The sequence below is a fragment of the Rosa chinensis genome, chromosome 2 (genome assembly GCF_002994745.2).
Source record: "Rosa chinensis cultivar Old Blush chromosome 2, RchiOBHm-V2, whole genome shotgun sequence".
Lineage (NCBI taxonomy): Eukaryota > Viridiplantae > Streptophyta > Magnoliopsida > Rosales > Rosaceae > Rosa > Rosa chinensis.
In genome coordinates this window covers 5263055-5278779 of record NC_037089.1, presented here as the reverse complement: position 1 = coordinate 5278779, position 15725 = coordinate 5263055, and the positions used below count along the sequence as shown (strand labels likewise).

General features: G+C 37.2%; 3 protein-coding genes across 3 annotated transcripts; 2 read left to right on the top strand and 1 right to left on the bottom strand.

Moving 5' to 3' along the window:
* The first annotated feature begins 897 nt into the window (after positions 1–897).
* LOC112189758 (protein phosphatase 1 regulatory inhibitor subunit PPP1R7 homolog) lies at positions 898–3393 on the top strand. Its single transcript, XM_024329106.2, has 6 exons — positions 898–1552; positions 1705–1851; positions 1940–2082; positions 2172–2286; positions 2841–2990; positions 3098–3393. Exons 1-5 carry the CDS (start codon positions 1298–1300, stop codon positions 2868–2870), a joined length of 690 nt encoding a protein of 229 aa, XP_024184874.1. The 5' UTR covers positions 898–1297; the 3' UTR covers positions 2871–2990; positions 3098–3393.
* Positions 3394–3560: 167 nt separating this feature from the next.
* Positions 3561–5880, bottom strand: LOC112189756 (SNW/SKI-interacting protein-like). Its single transcript, XM_024329105.2, is given in 3 exon segments — positions 3561–4243; positions 4246–5594; positions 5825–5880. Coding segments are annotated over 2 exon segments (1824 nt in total). The 5' UTR covers positions 5585–5594; positions 5825–5880; the 3' UTR covers positions 3561–3758.
* Positions 5881–8325: 2445 nt separating this feature from the next.
* Positions 8326–15448, top strand: LOC112189755 (dolichyl-diphosphooligosaccharide--protein glycosyltransferase subunit STT3A-like). The gene is given in 24 exon segments (XM_024329104.2): positions 8326–8596; positions 8873–8935; positions 9106–9161; positions 9262–9333; positions 9479–9584; positions 9669–9719; positions 10274–10369; positions 10581–10640; positions 10734–10847; positions 11133–11219; positions 11514–11617; positions 11712–11807; positions 12278–12398; positions 12556–12636; positions 12740–12871; positions 12962–13157; positions 13160–13191; positions 13574–13717; positions 13922–14108; positions 14184–14281; positions 14455–14534; positions 14627–14714; positions 14988–15077; positions 15191–15448. Coding segments are annotated over 24 exon segments (2331 nt in total). The 5' UTR covers positions 8326–8479; the 3' UTR covers positions 15251–15448.
* Positions 15449–15725: the final 277 nt, after the last annotated feature.

Below are 15725 nucleotides of genomic sequence, written 5' to 3'. Positions count from 1 at the left end.
AGAATATTAATATATTTTTTGGGTATTCATTCCTATTTAGCTTTGTAGACTTTGCAAAGAAAGCATTAGACCACCGGGGATCGATTAGACATTGACGTGAAGAGAAAAATAGAAGAATAAAGTACCATTCCTTCACTCACAGTGTGTCTAAAATTCGATTTCCACAAATTTTAGACATCAACTTTCTACATGTCTTTTGTTGCAGCAAAGCAAGAACACTATGATGCCAGTTGCAATTTATTCCCTATACAAATGACACACGAATCACAGAAAAACTAAGCAAAATCAAATCTTAAACCCAAATTAGAAACAGGAAGACAAAATTAGAATTATGGTACCCATAATAGAAATTCAAGTTGCAAATTTTCTGTAGCGGTGAGGAATGAAAAATAATAGTGTGGAAAAAATAGTTGAAAATCAATACTCTACTTTATCTTGTTTCATTTATATATTTTTTTTATTCAAATTAATATTGTTAATTAAAGACTCAATTTTGTAAAATCATCTAAAAATACGAACCACCCTTAATAACAACAACGCATTTGACATAATTGGCGTGTGAAGCGTGAAGCAAACTTCCTCACAAATGCTATTGCAAAAGCTGGCCACCACAAAGCTAGCTCAATGCTCTTCCTCTTTCTGCTAGTCATGCTTACCTATTTGATTCTCTTAGCGCTGGATGTGTTAGAAGATTGTGTTTGTAATTTTAATACTTCATTAAAAAAAACATTACAATCATAAAAAAAAACTCGTACATGATGCATCCATGGAGTTCCAACTAGACAAAGGACTTTTAACTTCAGCCACTGGATCTCACGCATGGTCCGGATTGAGATAAACTCTCACTTTGATCCGGGGGGCGGTGGGGGTCCAGGTTAACCCGGGATTAAAGGATATAAAATAACAACAGAGCCCGAAAAACGCATCCTCTTACCATTTTCCTCTATGGACGACCAGGCGCAACCACCACCGCCGAATCACGATGATCCGACGGCCGAGAACGACGGCGATCCTTCCTCCACCGTCCTCGATCTCACCAGCTTCCAACTCCACGACCTCCACTCGGTCGAGTTACCGCCGAGTCTCACCGAGTTAGACCTCACCGCCAACCGCCTCTCCTCCTTGGACACTCGCATTGGAACCCTCTCCAACCTCACCAAGCTCTCCTTCCGCCAGAACCTCATCGACGACGCCGCCGTCCAACCGATCTCCGCCTGGACCGCCCTCTCCGGCTCGAGGTTCCTCCTCAAGCAAATTCAACACAATTTTTTTTTCTGTGTGTGGAATCAAATTGAATATGAATATGTATTTGATTGTGCAGGAGTTGGTGCTGAGGGATAATAAGCTGAACAAAATACCCGATGTGAGCATCTTCAAGAAGCTTCTGGTCTTCGACGTCTCTTTCAATGAGATTACATCGTTGCAGGGGCTTTCCAAGGTCTCCAGCACCCTCAAGGAGCTCTATGTCTCCAAAAATGAAGTTACTAAGATTGAGGAGATTGATCATCTGCATCAGCTTCAAATTCTTGAGCTAGGTTCGAACCGGTTAAGGGTTAGTTCTCCTTAGAGCATTTGAAATTGTTTACATTGTCAATATTGGTAGTGTAGTATCGATATTGTAACGATTGTATGCTGAAATGAAATACTGTATATGAGAATTTTTGGAGTAAAGGGGAATAATGAGTGAGTGTGGTGCAAATTCAGGTGATGCAGGGTCTCGAAAATATGACAAAGTTAGAAGAGCTATGGCTGGGACGGAATCGTATAAAGGTAGTTAATTTATGTGGGCTGAAATGCATTAAGAAGATTAGCTTGCAAAGCAATCGGTTAACTTCTATGACTGGATTTGAGGTACGTGGTTCGGTCAACCTTTCCTTATAAGACAGTTTGTTAGACGCATTTTTGGTTAGATATTAAACTCCCCTTATACTTTTTCCAGGAATGTGTTGCGCTTGAGGAACTGTACTTGAGCCATAATGGGATTTCCAAAATGGAAGGCCTCTCAACCTTGGTTAACCTGCGTGTGTTGGATGTATCTAATAACAAGCTAACATCAGTGAATGATATCGAACACCTAACAATGTATGCATTCTCCTCTTAGTCACTCTTGGCTTGATACTGTCTCGTCCTTTGTTGTTGATTCTACCTACTAATGAGTATCTTGTGTATAGGTTAGAAGACCTGTGGCTTAATGACAACCAGATAGAGTCAATTGAAGGTGTTGCTGAGGCTGTTGTTGGTTCGAGAGAGAAGCTGGCTACTATCTATCTCGAACACAATCCATGTGTATGATTATCTTCCAGATCTTTAATAGTTCGATTACTCAGTTCCTCCAAAATACTTTAGTTGCCAGTTGAAGAAACTAAAAACTTTATATTGTTAAACTGTAAACTTATATTAATCAAAATGTTAAGTGCTACCTGAGAGTTTATGTGCCAAGGTTTGGCTGATGAAGTAACCAAATAAAACTTCTATGGTGGTCAAAGATAGTAGTTGCAGCAGCATTACAATAGTTTGCTAAAGGCTGATGTTTGGTTATGAGATAAAAGGGTAAAATATTGGCTGTGAGAATTTGTGGGCATGACAATGTGATAGCTTTTACGGTTTCATATGCAATAGTAGCATTGGAGGCCAGATGATCATACATCTATGAATGGGTATAGTGTAGAAGTTTGAAAAGTGTGTAGTACACGTATAGTCGTATACTATTATTTTTTTCCTAATATATATTATATATCCTGCATCTTCCTTTTTTCATATATTTTGAAGAATTTTGAAAGTATGTTGGCAAATGTGGTTTGTATGCTTTTAACATTTTGATCATGCATCTCCTATTTCAGGCAAAAATCCAAACTATTCCACTGCATTGAAAAAAACCTTCCCGAACATACAGCAGATTGATTCTAATATATTTGCTTAAAAGTTATGGTGGCTTCAGTTTGTCAACATGATTTCTACGAAGGCACTGGAAATCTATTGCTGCAATACAGGTGCCTTTCATGACTCCTTATAACATTCGCCAATATCAGAGTAGTCAATATCTCTTCAAAAAGTGAAATTATTTGTAATGTTGTGTTCTCATGGATGATATTTGCAGGCCGATGTCCAGGATTCTTGCTTCACATGACTAATTTGACGGATGGCCGGTGCCAAGAGGATATGCTCTATAAAGTAGTTGCTAGAGTTTATAATGTTGACTGAATTTTCATGTTATTTAGACCACCTCCTTGTCTTACGATGCTCCTTTTCCTTTCTGACTAATTCTAAGAGGTGAAGTTGAGACTTTAGATTTTCGTATATGACTTTCTGATTGTATTGTCTTGCAATTGTGAGATCTCAAATTTTCAACTTATGAATGTATCAAAGCTTTTACTTCTTCCCTTGGGATGTGAAGAATTTGCATTACAGCTGATTCGCCTAATAGACCTGTTGAATGAACATTTCTCATTCATGCGTCAAGCTATAAGATGCACTTTTCTTTACCAGGCAGAGTATCAAGTGGAACAACCTTGATCAAATTTATTGTTATAACAGTACTGTACAATGGATTAAACACGGGGTGAACGAAACCAACTGGAGCCATTTCACGATTAAAAGTACGAACATATATCGTTCACAATAAAGGAATCACTCTCATCATTATACAGCGAGAGAAATAACACGACAGTACGTTAAAGACTTGATTGAGTTTCTAAGCAACAAAATAAACAACAAAGGCTAATACAGATCGACTTCCAAACAAGCCAATTGGCACCTGCTTAGCGACCCCCCCTTTCAAACCCAATACGACTTCTTCCGGAACCCACGTCAGAGCTATCTCGCATTGAAGACCCAGCAGTTGCTTTCATTGTCCCCCCTCTGCCAACTTTTTCCATGGCCTTCTTACCCTTCTTTACCTCTGTCAAAAACTGATCGAGACCAAATGGATCAGCTTCTTCAGCATCCTTCTCAAATTCAACTGGTCCATCTCTCCGACCACCAGCCTTCTCAGATGCTCCTGAGAATCCTTTGTCAGGTTTAAAGCGATCAGTCTTCATAATCTTATCCAATTGCTCATCAGCCCCTCCATACACCTCAGCATCAGTATCCTTCTTCGGCCTGTATAAAGTGGACAAGGTAGGCTGAGCAGTGAACAAGCCCTTGTCATAAACATTGTACTGGTCATCAGTAGCAAACCCAGAGTCCATTCCCTTCTCCTGGTTGAACAGCCTCTGGTCATACATAACCTCTCCCCTCTTCCTGCTCCTGCAGAAGCCATGCCAAGGGCGACCTTCTCACTTATATCACGATCCCTATCTCTTGTAATTTTACTCTTCTTTCCCATTGCAGCATCTTTGGCTTCCAACCTTCTCTCCCTTTCCCTCTCTCGGCGTCGCTCCTCACGGATCTTCTCCCGCTGCAGCCTCTGTTCTTTCTCCTCTCTTGTCTCCTTCGGGTAATCCATCTCCTTTTCCCTTGGACGCTCATAATCCCCTCTTCTATCAGTATCCATGCCCGCTCTCTCAGAAGGCATTGCAAAGGAAGCTGGGGGTGCAGCTCCTGTTCTCTCAGAACGAGCTTTTTGAGCTAAAGCCCGCAGCTCCTGCTCTTTCCTATCCTTCTCCTTCTGCATCATCTCCCTCTGAACTTTAGATCTCAATTCAACTGCGTCCCTAGCCTTCTGCTCTGCTACATACAAAGACTCAGAAAGCTTTGCAAAATTATCATTAATCTGAACATCTTGGAGGCCTCTCCCATCAGCAGCTAGACGTTTGTCCAATGGGATTGTATACCCTTTTGGGTTCTTCCAGTTTGAAATGCAAGGCGGAATTTTCCAATCCTGCTGATCTTTCACAGACACCGGCCGAGGAGGGGAATGCAGGACTGGCACAGGTGGGGACCCGGAAGCCCTTGGAACACGCTTATGCTTGAACTTGGGAGGCTCAAGTGGGTCAACAGGCATCTCCACCATCCTAATAATCCTCTCCTTGGCACCAGAATTAAAAGCCAATGACTTCTGAGATGGCTTATACTTGATAAACTTTGAATCAGACGACTGTGTGGCTACATTCTTCGGCTGCGCAGCGCTCAATCTCACATTCACAATCTTCTCAAGCGCAGCTTTTGTCTCTGCTGTCGTCTCTTCAATCTCCTTCTGCAACTCCTCATCCTCCTCCTCACTCATCGCATCTTCCTCATTCTTCAAAATCTTCGGCACAATATCCTTATGCTGGGAATACACAATCTTCCTTGAATTCTCATTCTGCTTAACAATAGCATCATACGAAATGTTCCCCCTCGAATCAACAGTCACCGGAAGAACCTTACTCCCGGGCTTGGCCGACTTGTCCCTGCCCATGCCAAGCGGGTACTGAGCAATATGAATCTCTGGGAACGCACCGCCATCCCCAAAGTCCTCTACCTTCCTCGGAACAAAACCCTGACGCTTCTGATACGGAGGCACAGGCTTGGGCTTCACCACAGCAGCCTTTTCGGCCTCGGCAGCTGCACTGAACCGCTGCTTGAACCACGGATCGTTCGAGTGGTCATAATAAGTGGCGGCGGTTGATTTCGCTGGCGGAAGTAGCTCCTTCAGAGCCGCCATGGTGATTAAGCTATTCAAACAAAAGCGACCGAATTCAGAGATGCCCAATCAGCTTGAATTCAAATCAATAACAACTAATAAACCCCGATTCCAATATAATATCAAACAAACAACCACCAAATTGAAGCGAAACAAAAAACCCTAACTTTAGATCAGGAGAGAAAGAAAATATTGGTTTACTTGTTAACATAAATTGAAGAAGAGATGAAAAGTAACGGAGACGGCGAATCGAATACTGACCTTAACGGCGGCGAGAGATTTCCGGGCGGCGGGTTTAACTAGTACGGTAATGTTTGCGGATCAGAGGGGGAAACTCAGAGAAGGAGAAGGAAAAAGTCGAGGGATAAACGCTTCTGTTTGTTTATATAGATGGATAGAAATTTTTTAGAATTTTCTTTAATTAGTATATATACATTGGCCTGATCCATTACGTACTTGGGCCGGTTCTTGTTGGATCACCAATGTTGTTTGGGCCTGGGGCATACCAATAGGAGTAAGAGCAACTCCAACAGCTTTCCCATATTTTGAAATTTCTTTATTTTAGAAAAAAAATAAGCTTCTTTTGCTTCAACAGATTCTCTATAACTATTCTAATTTTAGAGATAGTGAGCAAAGAGAAGACAAAATTCTCTAAATTTACAGTAATATCTAAACTTTTAAGAAAGAATTATGGAGATTTCAGAGGTTGCTGTAAAATAAGAAATCTGTTAGAGTTGGGGAAGAAAAATTGCTTAAAACTTTGACTTTTACTTCCTTATAATACAAAAATAATACATAAGCTGTTGAAGTTGCTCTAAGCCTTCAATCAGGCGACCTAACATGTGCTATAAACTCAGTATTAGTAAAACATGATTTTTACGAGCTGTTTCAAGTGATAGACTACAAAATTTTCAAGCGGATTTTTTCTAATGATTTTCCAGTTTCCTACTTTAGGAAATCGTAAAAACTAAATGGCTCAATATTTCAGAGTTCTTTCAGTTGTGCGATTTGAGGGTGTGAGGACTTTGTGAGAAATTATAGATACGATTTTGGTAAAAAAAAATAAAATAAAATCGTGTATTATTGTCCACAATTTTAAATAAAAATCATATTTCAGACAATTTTCTTTTAAGAACTGAAATAGAAGTTTTAAATACACACTCTTAATTACTTAATACACACTCATTACTCAATACATTTACAATTTAATTTCTTATTCTAATATTTTACTAAATACACAACCCAAATTACCTAAAATGTCCTTAAACTAAGAAACCATGAAATACACTATTATTTAACGACATTAAGGCTACTATTTAATTTGATTAGTATATATAATTGACCATATTAATTACTTGTGTTAGTTATTGAAAAATCCATAAGGATTCATTATTGTTCCCTTTAAATAGATTCTTAGAAATATGTTTTGTATTATTTGAGTTCTCATTCACTAGACACGGAAACACCTTATTGATCAAGTATAAAATTTTGAGTCGAACATTCAACCAAAACTGTATCAGTAGTTTCTCCACACTGGCAAAACTACGAAGTTGTCATTGGATGATCAAACAAATTAACAATTACAAAGTTTTGTGATGTTTTATACTAGATAATAAATTCACTAATCATAACTTTTAGGGAAAAAATGAACTAAAAAGTGGGAGTAAAGTGATATGTTTTAAAAACACTTAATGACATTGATTTTGAAATTCTAAATTATATGGTCTCTCACCCCATTTGAGTACAATTTATTTAAGAAAAATTAAATTAGATGGTTTCTAACTTTATTCTTGTTTTAAATGAGGATGTCATTAATAGAAGTTCATTGTGTTTATAATTATAGAATAATATAAGAAACATATGATTATTATTATTTTTCTTCTAATACATAGATGTCTATTTTAGTCATTTAATCTAACTATAAAATCTGATTTGAAATATAAAATAATAAGGATGTGTATTAAGTATTTAAAAATGTCTCAACTGAAAAAGTTGCAAAATTCGTTCCTACAAGGTTGGGAAAGCATAAGACATCAAACAAAAAACTTTAAAAGCTTACAAATGAAGAATCATTTGGATGCTGACAATAATGTTCACTTGGTTAGTTATTGACTGAGAATATCTTGCTCAACCACATCTTAGATGTAAATCCAACGGTGAAATAATTATATTTAAGTTGAGTTGTTTTATTTTTGATAATTAAATTTACATCTAACGATAATTAAACATAGTTTGCACAGTCAATTTGCATTGTTTGCATAGTTTGCACAGTCAATTAGGATGCTGACAATAATTAAACATAGTTTGCACGATAATTAAACATAGTTTGCATAGCAAGCTCCAAAATTTTAAATAAGAATATAGAGATTTTATAGATTACTGTAAACCAGGGAATCTATTGGAGTTGCGGAAGAAAAATAGGCTAAAGATTTGACTTTTGCTTCTCTATAATATAAAAATTATAGGGAAACTGTTGGAGTTGCTCTTACTGATCCGATGAACACCCTCGTGGATACTGAATAGTCATCGCAAAGTCTAGGGTTACTTGGGCTTCCATATTAGGCCCCTCACACTCAACATTCTAGTATTTGGCTTGGTTGGGACAAACTCTCCTGACCTCGTCGTACCACATCACGCCACGTGACATACCTGCGTAGTGCGGGACCAATCACGAGCCTTGCTCCCGCCTCGCTATCTATAACAAATTGCACGAGGACAATTCGGTGATTTCAAAAAAATCTCAGGGCCAGTTTCGACCACTTCCCCTAACACCAACTTCTCTCTCTGTGTCTAGTTCAGCAAAGTCTTCTCCCCCCACTCCAAAGTCAGTCTCGCCCTACAAAACCCTCTCAGACCTCAGTCTTCTCTGAAATTCTCTCTCTCTGTGAAAAGCTCGGAAGCTCGTTCCGGTCGTCAATGGAGGGCTCCGAGACCTCCAACGGTACAACCTTGAGGAATGCTTTCGGTAATGTCCTCTCCTTCTTCATCCTCATCCTGATCGGCGTTCTCGCTTTTTCGATCCGTCTCTTCTCTGTAAGCCTTTATGATCTTCAATTTTTTCTAGATCTTATCGTTCATTACTAATTAAATTCAATGTTACTGGTATCGCTGCCATGCATCAATAGCACAAACTCTATTCGCTCTCGTTTTCATGTAATTGTAGATTGTTAACGTTTGAATCGTAGTGTTTAGCGGTTTTGTGAATCGTTTTGACTTAGCTTTGTGAAATGGAGATTTAGAATTGTGATTTATCAGTGGTTTTACTGGTAATGCTGACGGTGTTGTTGTTTTGTGGAAATTAATCTGCAGGTCATAAAGTACGAGAGTGTTATTCACGAGTTTGATCCTTATTTCAATTACAGAGTCACTCAGGTTGGTTTCGTTTTCTCATTTGACATCGGTTTGGTATCAAGTGACCTTTTATTGAATTAGGTCTGCTTGAAAGCTAGGAAGTTATTATCATATAGTGTATCGATTTATCTTATTATATTGCAGTGATGCTAAGCTATATAGAAGATGACAGTCTTGTTTTTTGGTTTCAGTTTCTGACAAAGAATGGAATATATGATTTTTGGAACTGGTTTGATGATCGAACCTGGTAATTTCTTCTACTTGTTATGGTGTCAAACTCCATATTTCAAGCTGGATTACATAATCCAGCAATATAAAGCTAATGCATGTTTTATATTATATTTAAGGTATCCTCTTGGTCGTGTGATTGGTGGAACTGTTTACCCTGGATTGACCTTGACAGCAGGAACCCTATGGTGGTGAGTATTACATTTATATAGATCTCTTTTTCTTTATGGATTGAGTTTGATATGAATTCTACACAACCCAAAAGGAGAAAAGGAAAGACAAAAAAACTGTAGTCCTATGTTAGTAAAGTTTGATATGTTTGCTCTCTTGTATCAGGTTGTTGAATTCATTAAATATTCCTCTTTCTGTGGAAACTATTTGTGTATTTACTGCACCTATATTCTCTGCTTTCACATCCTGGGCAGCTTACCTTCTGACTCGGGTTCGTATTCAGACCTTAGTTATTTCTTAGAAGTTAGTTATTTCATCCAATTTGTGGATTTGATATTCAATTACCATTTTTCAGGAAGTTAAGGGCGCTGGTGCTGGACTAACAGCTGCAGCTCTTATTGCAATGGTAAATCATACGCTGTTTTCTGTAAAAAAAAATTGTTTAATGTATTTATTTAGTGCTGAGTGCCACAGATTTGAAAATGGTGTCAATGCAACATATTTGCAGCATTAACCGGTAACTATTTCTTGGGATCATGTATAACCATGTCTATCATGCCAAGATTCACTTCACCTGGCTAGAAAGACTATTGTATTTTTAATCTAATAGAACGTGCAGCTTTTGTCCCAATCCTCACTTGTGCTCTGCTTAGCCATAATTTGAAAATCTAAAAAATTTCTCAATGTAAAATTTGCAGTCACAACTGGGACAAGTTTACATAGGGTTCTAGCCAATTTTGTAAAGTTTTGCATAGAGCTCTTGTAGATTCTCAGTGAAGTGTCAAATATGCATTGTGTATAGTATGCTTTCTCATCCGGTTGGAACAATAGTTGACATAGAATTCTTGCTGTTACTTCTGTATGGATATGTTGTACTGTATGACTGAAATTATGCTGTACAACATTTGGAAACGATACATACACTTGTTTCATTGTGCCCTTTTATGTTTTTGTTTGCAGGTGCCATCATATATTTCTCGGTCTGTAGCTGGAAGCTATGACAATGAAGCTGTGGCTATTTTTGCTTTGGTCTTCACCTTCTATCTCTATATAAAGGTTAGCTTTTGCAAAGACAACTTTCTTTCTTTTTTGGGGGTATCTTTAACATCTAAAAAAGCTTTTGTTTTGAAAGACTAGTTTTATTTTTGACTGTTGAGTAGTTTCACCATTTAATTTGTATCCCATGGATATATGGATAGCACAGAATAAATGAATTTTTCTATAACATGCTTCAATTTCTTCTGACTAAATTATGCTTTATGTGCAGACACTGAATACAGGATCCCTCTTTTATGCAACTCTTAATGCCCTAGCATACTTTTACATGGTAAGTTTTTTTTTAAAGTTGTTTGTTCCTTTGTAAGCTTAATCTATTTCCCGTCACATTCAATTTCCTCCGCATTTTGTTTCAATGTATCAGGTTTGCTCTTGGGGAGGCTACACATTTATTATCAATCTTATTCCAATGCATGTGCTTATGTGCATTGTGACTGGTCGATACTCATCACGACTGTACATTGCCTATGCTCCTCTTGTAAGTATAATTGCTTATGAAGCTTTTTGCATGATTGAAATCAAAAAACAAAAGATGCAGTTAGCCTTGAAAGTATAGAATTCATCCTTTTTTTTTTTTTTGAAAAAAATATAGAATTCATACTTACATTCTTGAGATTTGAAAGCTAATAAAACTATTCCCAACATAGGTTTAATTTTGAGCAAGAAGTAAGATTACATAGGAGAGCTGAAGGAAGCACCATTATTTTAATACTCTCTATTGACATTCTTGCTTCCTGTTGAACTCATAACTTTTCCAATGCAGGTTGTCTTGGGCACATTATTAGCTGCTTTGGTGCCTGTTGTTGGATTTAATGCAGTCATGACATCGGAACATTTTGCATCCTTCTTGGTGAGTGTTTACCAACTTTTCATTTTTGATACTGGAGCTTGTCTTGACCATTGATCGACTAATTACTAAAAAAGTGTAAAATAGCAACTTGATAGTGAAGTCAATATGTGCTTAATTATGGAAATTAGTTAGGACTACCTTCAAAGCTAACATTAGAAGTGAGTTGAACAATCATTGTCCTTTTTCTTCATTTGGTGCAGAAAGAAGATTCCTTGTACTGTACATCATATGCATTTGATTATGTCATGTACTGATGTTGCTATTGTTTATTTGATAACATATATTCTTCTGCAGGTTTTTATTATTATACACGTGGTCGCATTTGTGCACTATATCAAAGGGGTTCTTGCACCTAAAATGTTCAAAGTTGCTGTGACACTTGTTCTATCTATTGGCGTGTAAGCTTGACTTGTTCTGTATTTAAACCTGTTCTAGCTCTCATGGTTGAACACACAATTGATACCCATGCCTCACATGTTACTTATTTTTCAGGATAGTATGCTGTGCTGTGATAGCAGTACTGGTAGCTTTGGTAGCTTCAAGTCCGACGAAGGGGTGGAGTGGGCGAAGTCTAAGTCTACTTGATCCGTAAGTTCATAATTCACTATTGATGTGGCTTTCTTCTTTGCTAACTTGTGGTCATCTTATGGATGAACTCGCATGATTGTAGTCAGACATTTCATTATGGGTATAATATTTTGCTTTGGTCTACTTCTGTGATTCCGTGGGCCTAATCTGGCCCAGGAAATAAATCCTGAATTTGAATACCTAGTGATTTGGGGAATGAGATGATAGTATCATATTTACTAAACTTTAATGGACTCTCATGGAAAAAGTAAGTGGTCTTACTACTAACAATCTGTGTCAAATCACTTCGTATTACTGTTTTGTTTTAACCACCGTCTCTATTTCTCTATCTCCTTGTCCCCATTGTTCTTCTAACTTTGGGATGCTAGAAACTGCCTATATTTTGTAACTTGAGATAATTCATGTTATTGTGCTTAGGCGTAAACTTCTCGAATCTATTTGTTTACATGTACAAACTTTTTTCTTTTCAGAACCTATGCAAGCAAGTACATACCAATTATTGCTAGTGTTAGTGAGCATCAACCTCCTACTTGGCCCTCATACTTTATGGACATTAATGTGTTGGCATTCTTAGTTCCAGCTGGCATAATTGTAAGATTCCAATCTTCAAACCGTGTTTTTCTTTTTAATTTCTTAGTGATTATATTTATCCTTTTATTTCCCAAGTTACTTTAGTTTTCTTTTTTGTACAGTTTCCTATGTTTTCCACGTTCTAACTGCTGTTTTAATGGTTCATATCTGTTGTTAGGCATGCTTTTCACCCTTATCGGATGCGAGCTCTTTTGTCATCCTTTATATTGTAACATCAGTTTATTTCTCTGGAGTTATGGTAAGAACTTCTGTGGGTAATTTGAAATAGTGAAGTGTAATTTGTTTTTCTTCTAGCTTTCATGCTAATCCATGTGAAATAATAATTTTTGGTAATATTACAGGTGCGTCTTATGTTGGTACTTGCTCCAGCAGCATGCATTACCTCTGGAATTGCTCTTTCTGAAGCTTTTGAAGTTTTTACACGATCAATTAAGTTTCAGTTACCTGGTTTACAAGGAATTTCACCAGTTAAGGTAAGCATGCATTCTTTATGTTATTGGTTGATATTAGTTCAACTTTGCTTCATATAGACCAGCCTTAAATTTTTTCTTTTGGACATTAAGGCAGAGGAGACCAGTTCTGATAGCACTGTGCCACTGAATGAAGTGCCTAAGACCGATAAAAGTGGAGAGACATTAAAGGAGAGACCCTCAAGAAAGAACAGGAAGAAGGAAAAAGAACCTGTAGAAAAGCCTTCTATCAAAGCTCGAATTGAAAAGAAGCTTCTGGTTTTACCTCTTGAGGGATCAGTTCTTGCTATTTTCTACTTGTGCTGCTGGGTGCCTTCTATGTGGTATAGTAATTTTCTTTATTCGTTATTTTTATGTTATCAGATAAGTTCTGATTCTGATATTCATAAAGTTCTATCCGCACTAGTATGGTTTTTTTCAAATTTCTTTGGTAATAATATGTTATGGTGTTTGAACTTGTACATCCTTCTTACCTTTAATTTCATACATTTATTATTTTCAAATTATAGTTTCAATGGTGTATAATATTATCAAGTGGAGGACCTGTATAAAAGTGAAGAAAATATCTAAAACAGAAGCCCTTTATATCCAAATGAACTTATGATTTTCTTATACAAGCAACTTTTTATTTTCCTTTTGGATCTCCTGTGATGAATTTTGACTTGCAAGAAGGCCTGTGATGATGAGTTATTGTTTGTTGTGTAGGTTCATTGTGTCTGGGCAGCAGCAGAAGCGTATTCAGCCCCATCCATTGTTCTAACATCTCATTCACATGATGGTCTCCATGTTTTTGATGATTTTAGAGAGGCTTATGCATGGCTAAGCCACAATACTGAGGTGGATGATAAAGTGAGTTTCTCGCCATGAATTCTTTTCCCTAGTATGATTAGTATCTCATTTTGATTTTTAACAGACTGGGATCTGCTAATAATTCAAGCCCACTCACCATTCTGAACCTCATTTATTTATCGAGGGAGAATAGGAATATAATTAAATGTATCCCTTTCTTTTTCAAATGAACCAATATTTATTCTTTCTATTTTCCTTTTGCAGGTTGCATCTTGGTGGGATTATGGGTACCAAACCACTGCCATGGCTAACCGCACTGTCATTGTTGACAATAATACCTGGAACAACACTCATATTGCAACAGTCGGTACTGCCATGTCTTCTCCAGAAAAGGCTGCTTGGGAAATTTTCAACTCATTGGATGTAAAATATGTCCTCGTTGTATTTGGAGGTTGGCTTCTTTTTCCATGCTGAAATCTTACGAAGAAAGTGGAACTTTAGTCTGATGTATGAATTTACTTATCAGGTCTTGTTGGCTACCCCAGTGATGATATTAATAAATTCCTGTGGATGGTCCGTATCGGAGGTGGTGTATTTCCTCATATCAAGGAACCTGATTACTTAGTGAGTTATTCCCTTAACTGGTGTCCTTTATTTCCCCTTTTCTGGGGTAATTGAATGGCTGTGGATTAATTTTATTTTATATAATTCTTCAGTTTTTTGGGAAGACTTTCAGTTAATAGTGTTTTCAATATTGAGTCATTAACCATGTTTTTATCTTGTCTTTCCTCCACAAGAGAGATGGTCAGTATCGGATTGACAATCAGGCCACCCCCACCATGCTAAATTGTCTCATGTACAAGCTCTCTTATTACAGGTCTGTATAATGCCTAAATTTTTTTCTTTATTTCTGGAGTTTTATCTGTTCCCGCTGTTGGTAATATATTGCATCTCGTCTTCTTACTGCAGGTTTGTGGACACGGATGGTAAAGGCTTTGATAGGGTGAGGCGAACAGAAATTGGAAAGAAGCATTTCAAACTTACCCATTTTGAAGAGGTCAGATTGTCTAAACCTTTAGTTTGATGCTAGGTGCAGAACATATCTCATATAAAATACTTTTCCAATATATTTAAGTAATACAAGAATCAATTAGCTTGATAAAAGAAAAGACAACAATAATAGATTAGATTCACCTGTTTCTCTTTCATTGAATCCGTTTTGTTTCGGTGTGAAATGTTTCTTGATGAGCTTGAATAAAGCGAGCCCACAGTATCTCCTTACCTATATTATTTAAGCTTCTAATCAAGTGTTGGATTTTGATCTATTTAGGTATTTACAACTCACCATTGGATGGTTCGGATATACAAACTAAAACCGCCAAAGAATCGTATCCGAGGAAAGACTAAAAAATCAAAATCGGTACGTTTCATCATCGCTGTTCCTCAGTTTTCCGTTTGGCCATTGTTATTGTTTCGATCATTATTTGCTGTGATAGGAAAATATTAATGCTTGCTGACTTGCTGTCTTGGCAGAAATCAACCTCAACGATTAGCGGAAAAAGAAGTGGGACTAAAAAGAATCCGTGGAACTGAAAGTCATTTATTTCTAGCTCATATTATCTGTAACTTCATATGTATACAAAAAGCGAGGGCCTCAGAGGCTGAGAAGACTGAGAAAGCATAGTGGCTTTTCTAGTTTTATTAACGAAATTCAAAGGACAAAAAATTTTGCGACGCTTTAGATGATTTTTTTCTTGTACTCTTTTAGAGCATAATCTTTTACAGTGTTAATTGGAAAGGACTCTGCAAAAAACCGTCTGCGACGAGTTTGTTATGTATCAAAAAAAAAAAAAAAACCCTTAGTAGTTCAAATGAAAGCATCTTTTTGACTTCAGTCATATTAAAAACTCAGCATGCCCTAGCTCTCTATAATGGTGCCTTTTTCCAAATAATGCAAAGTAATCTTGGCATGATACTTACTGTTTACCTAAAAACGCTACGTACCAAATTCAAGCTCCGTGCAACTGATCTATAGAATCATCAGCAAAGTAAAATTAGTTCTTCAAAA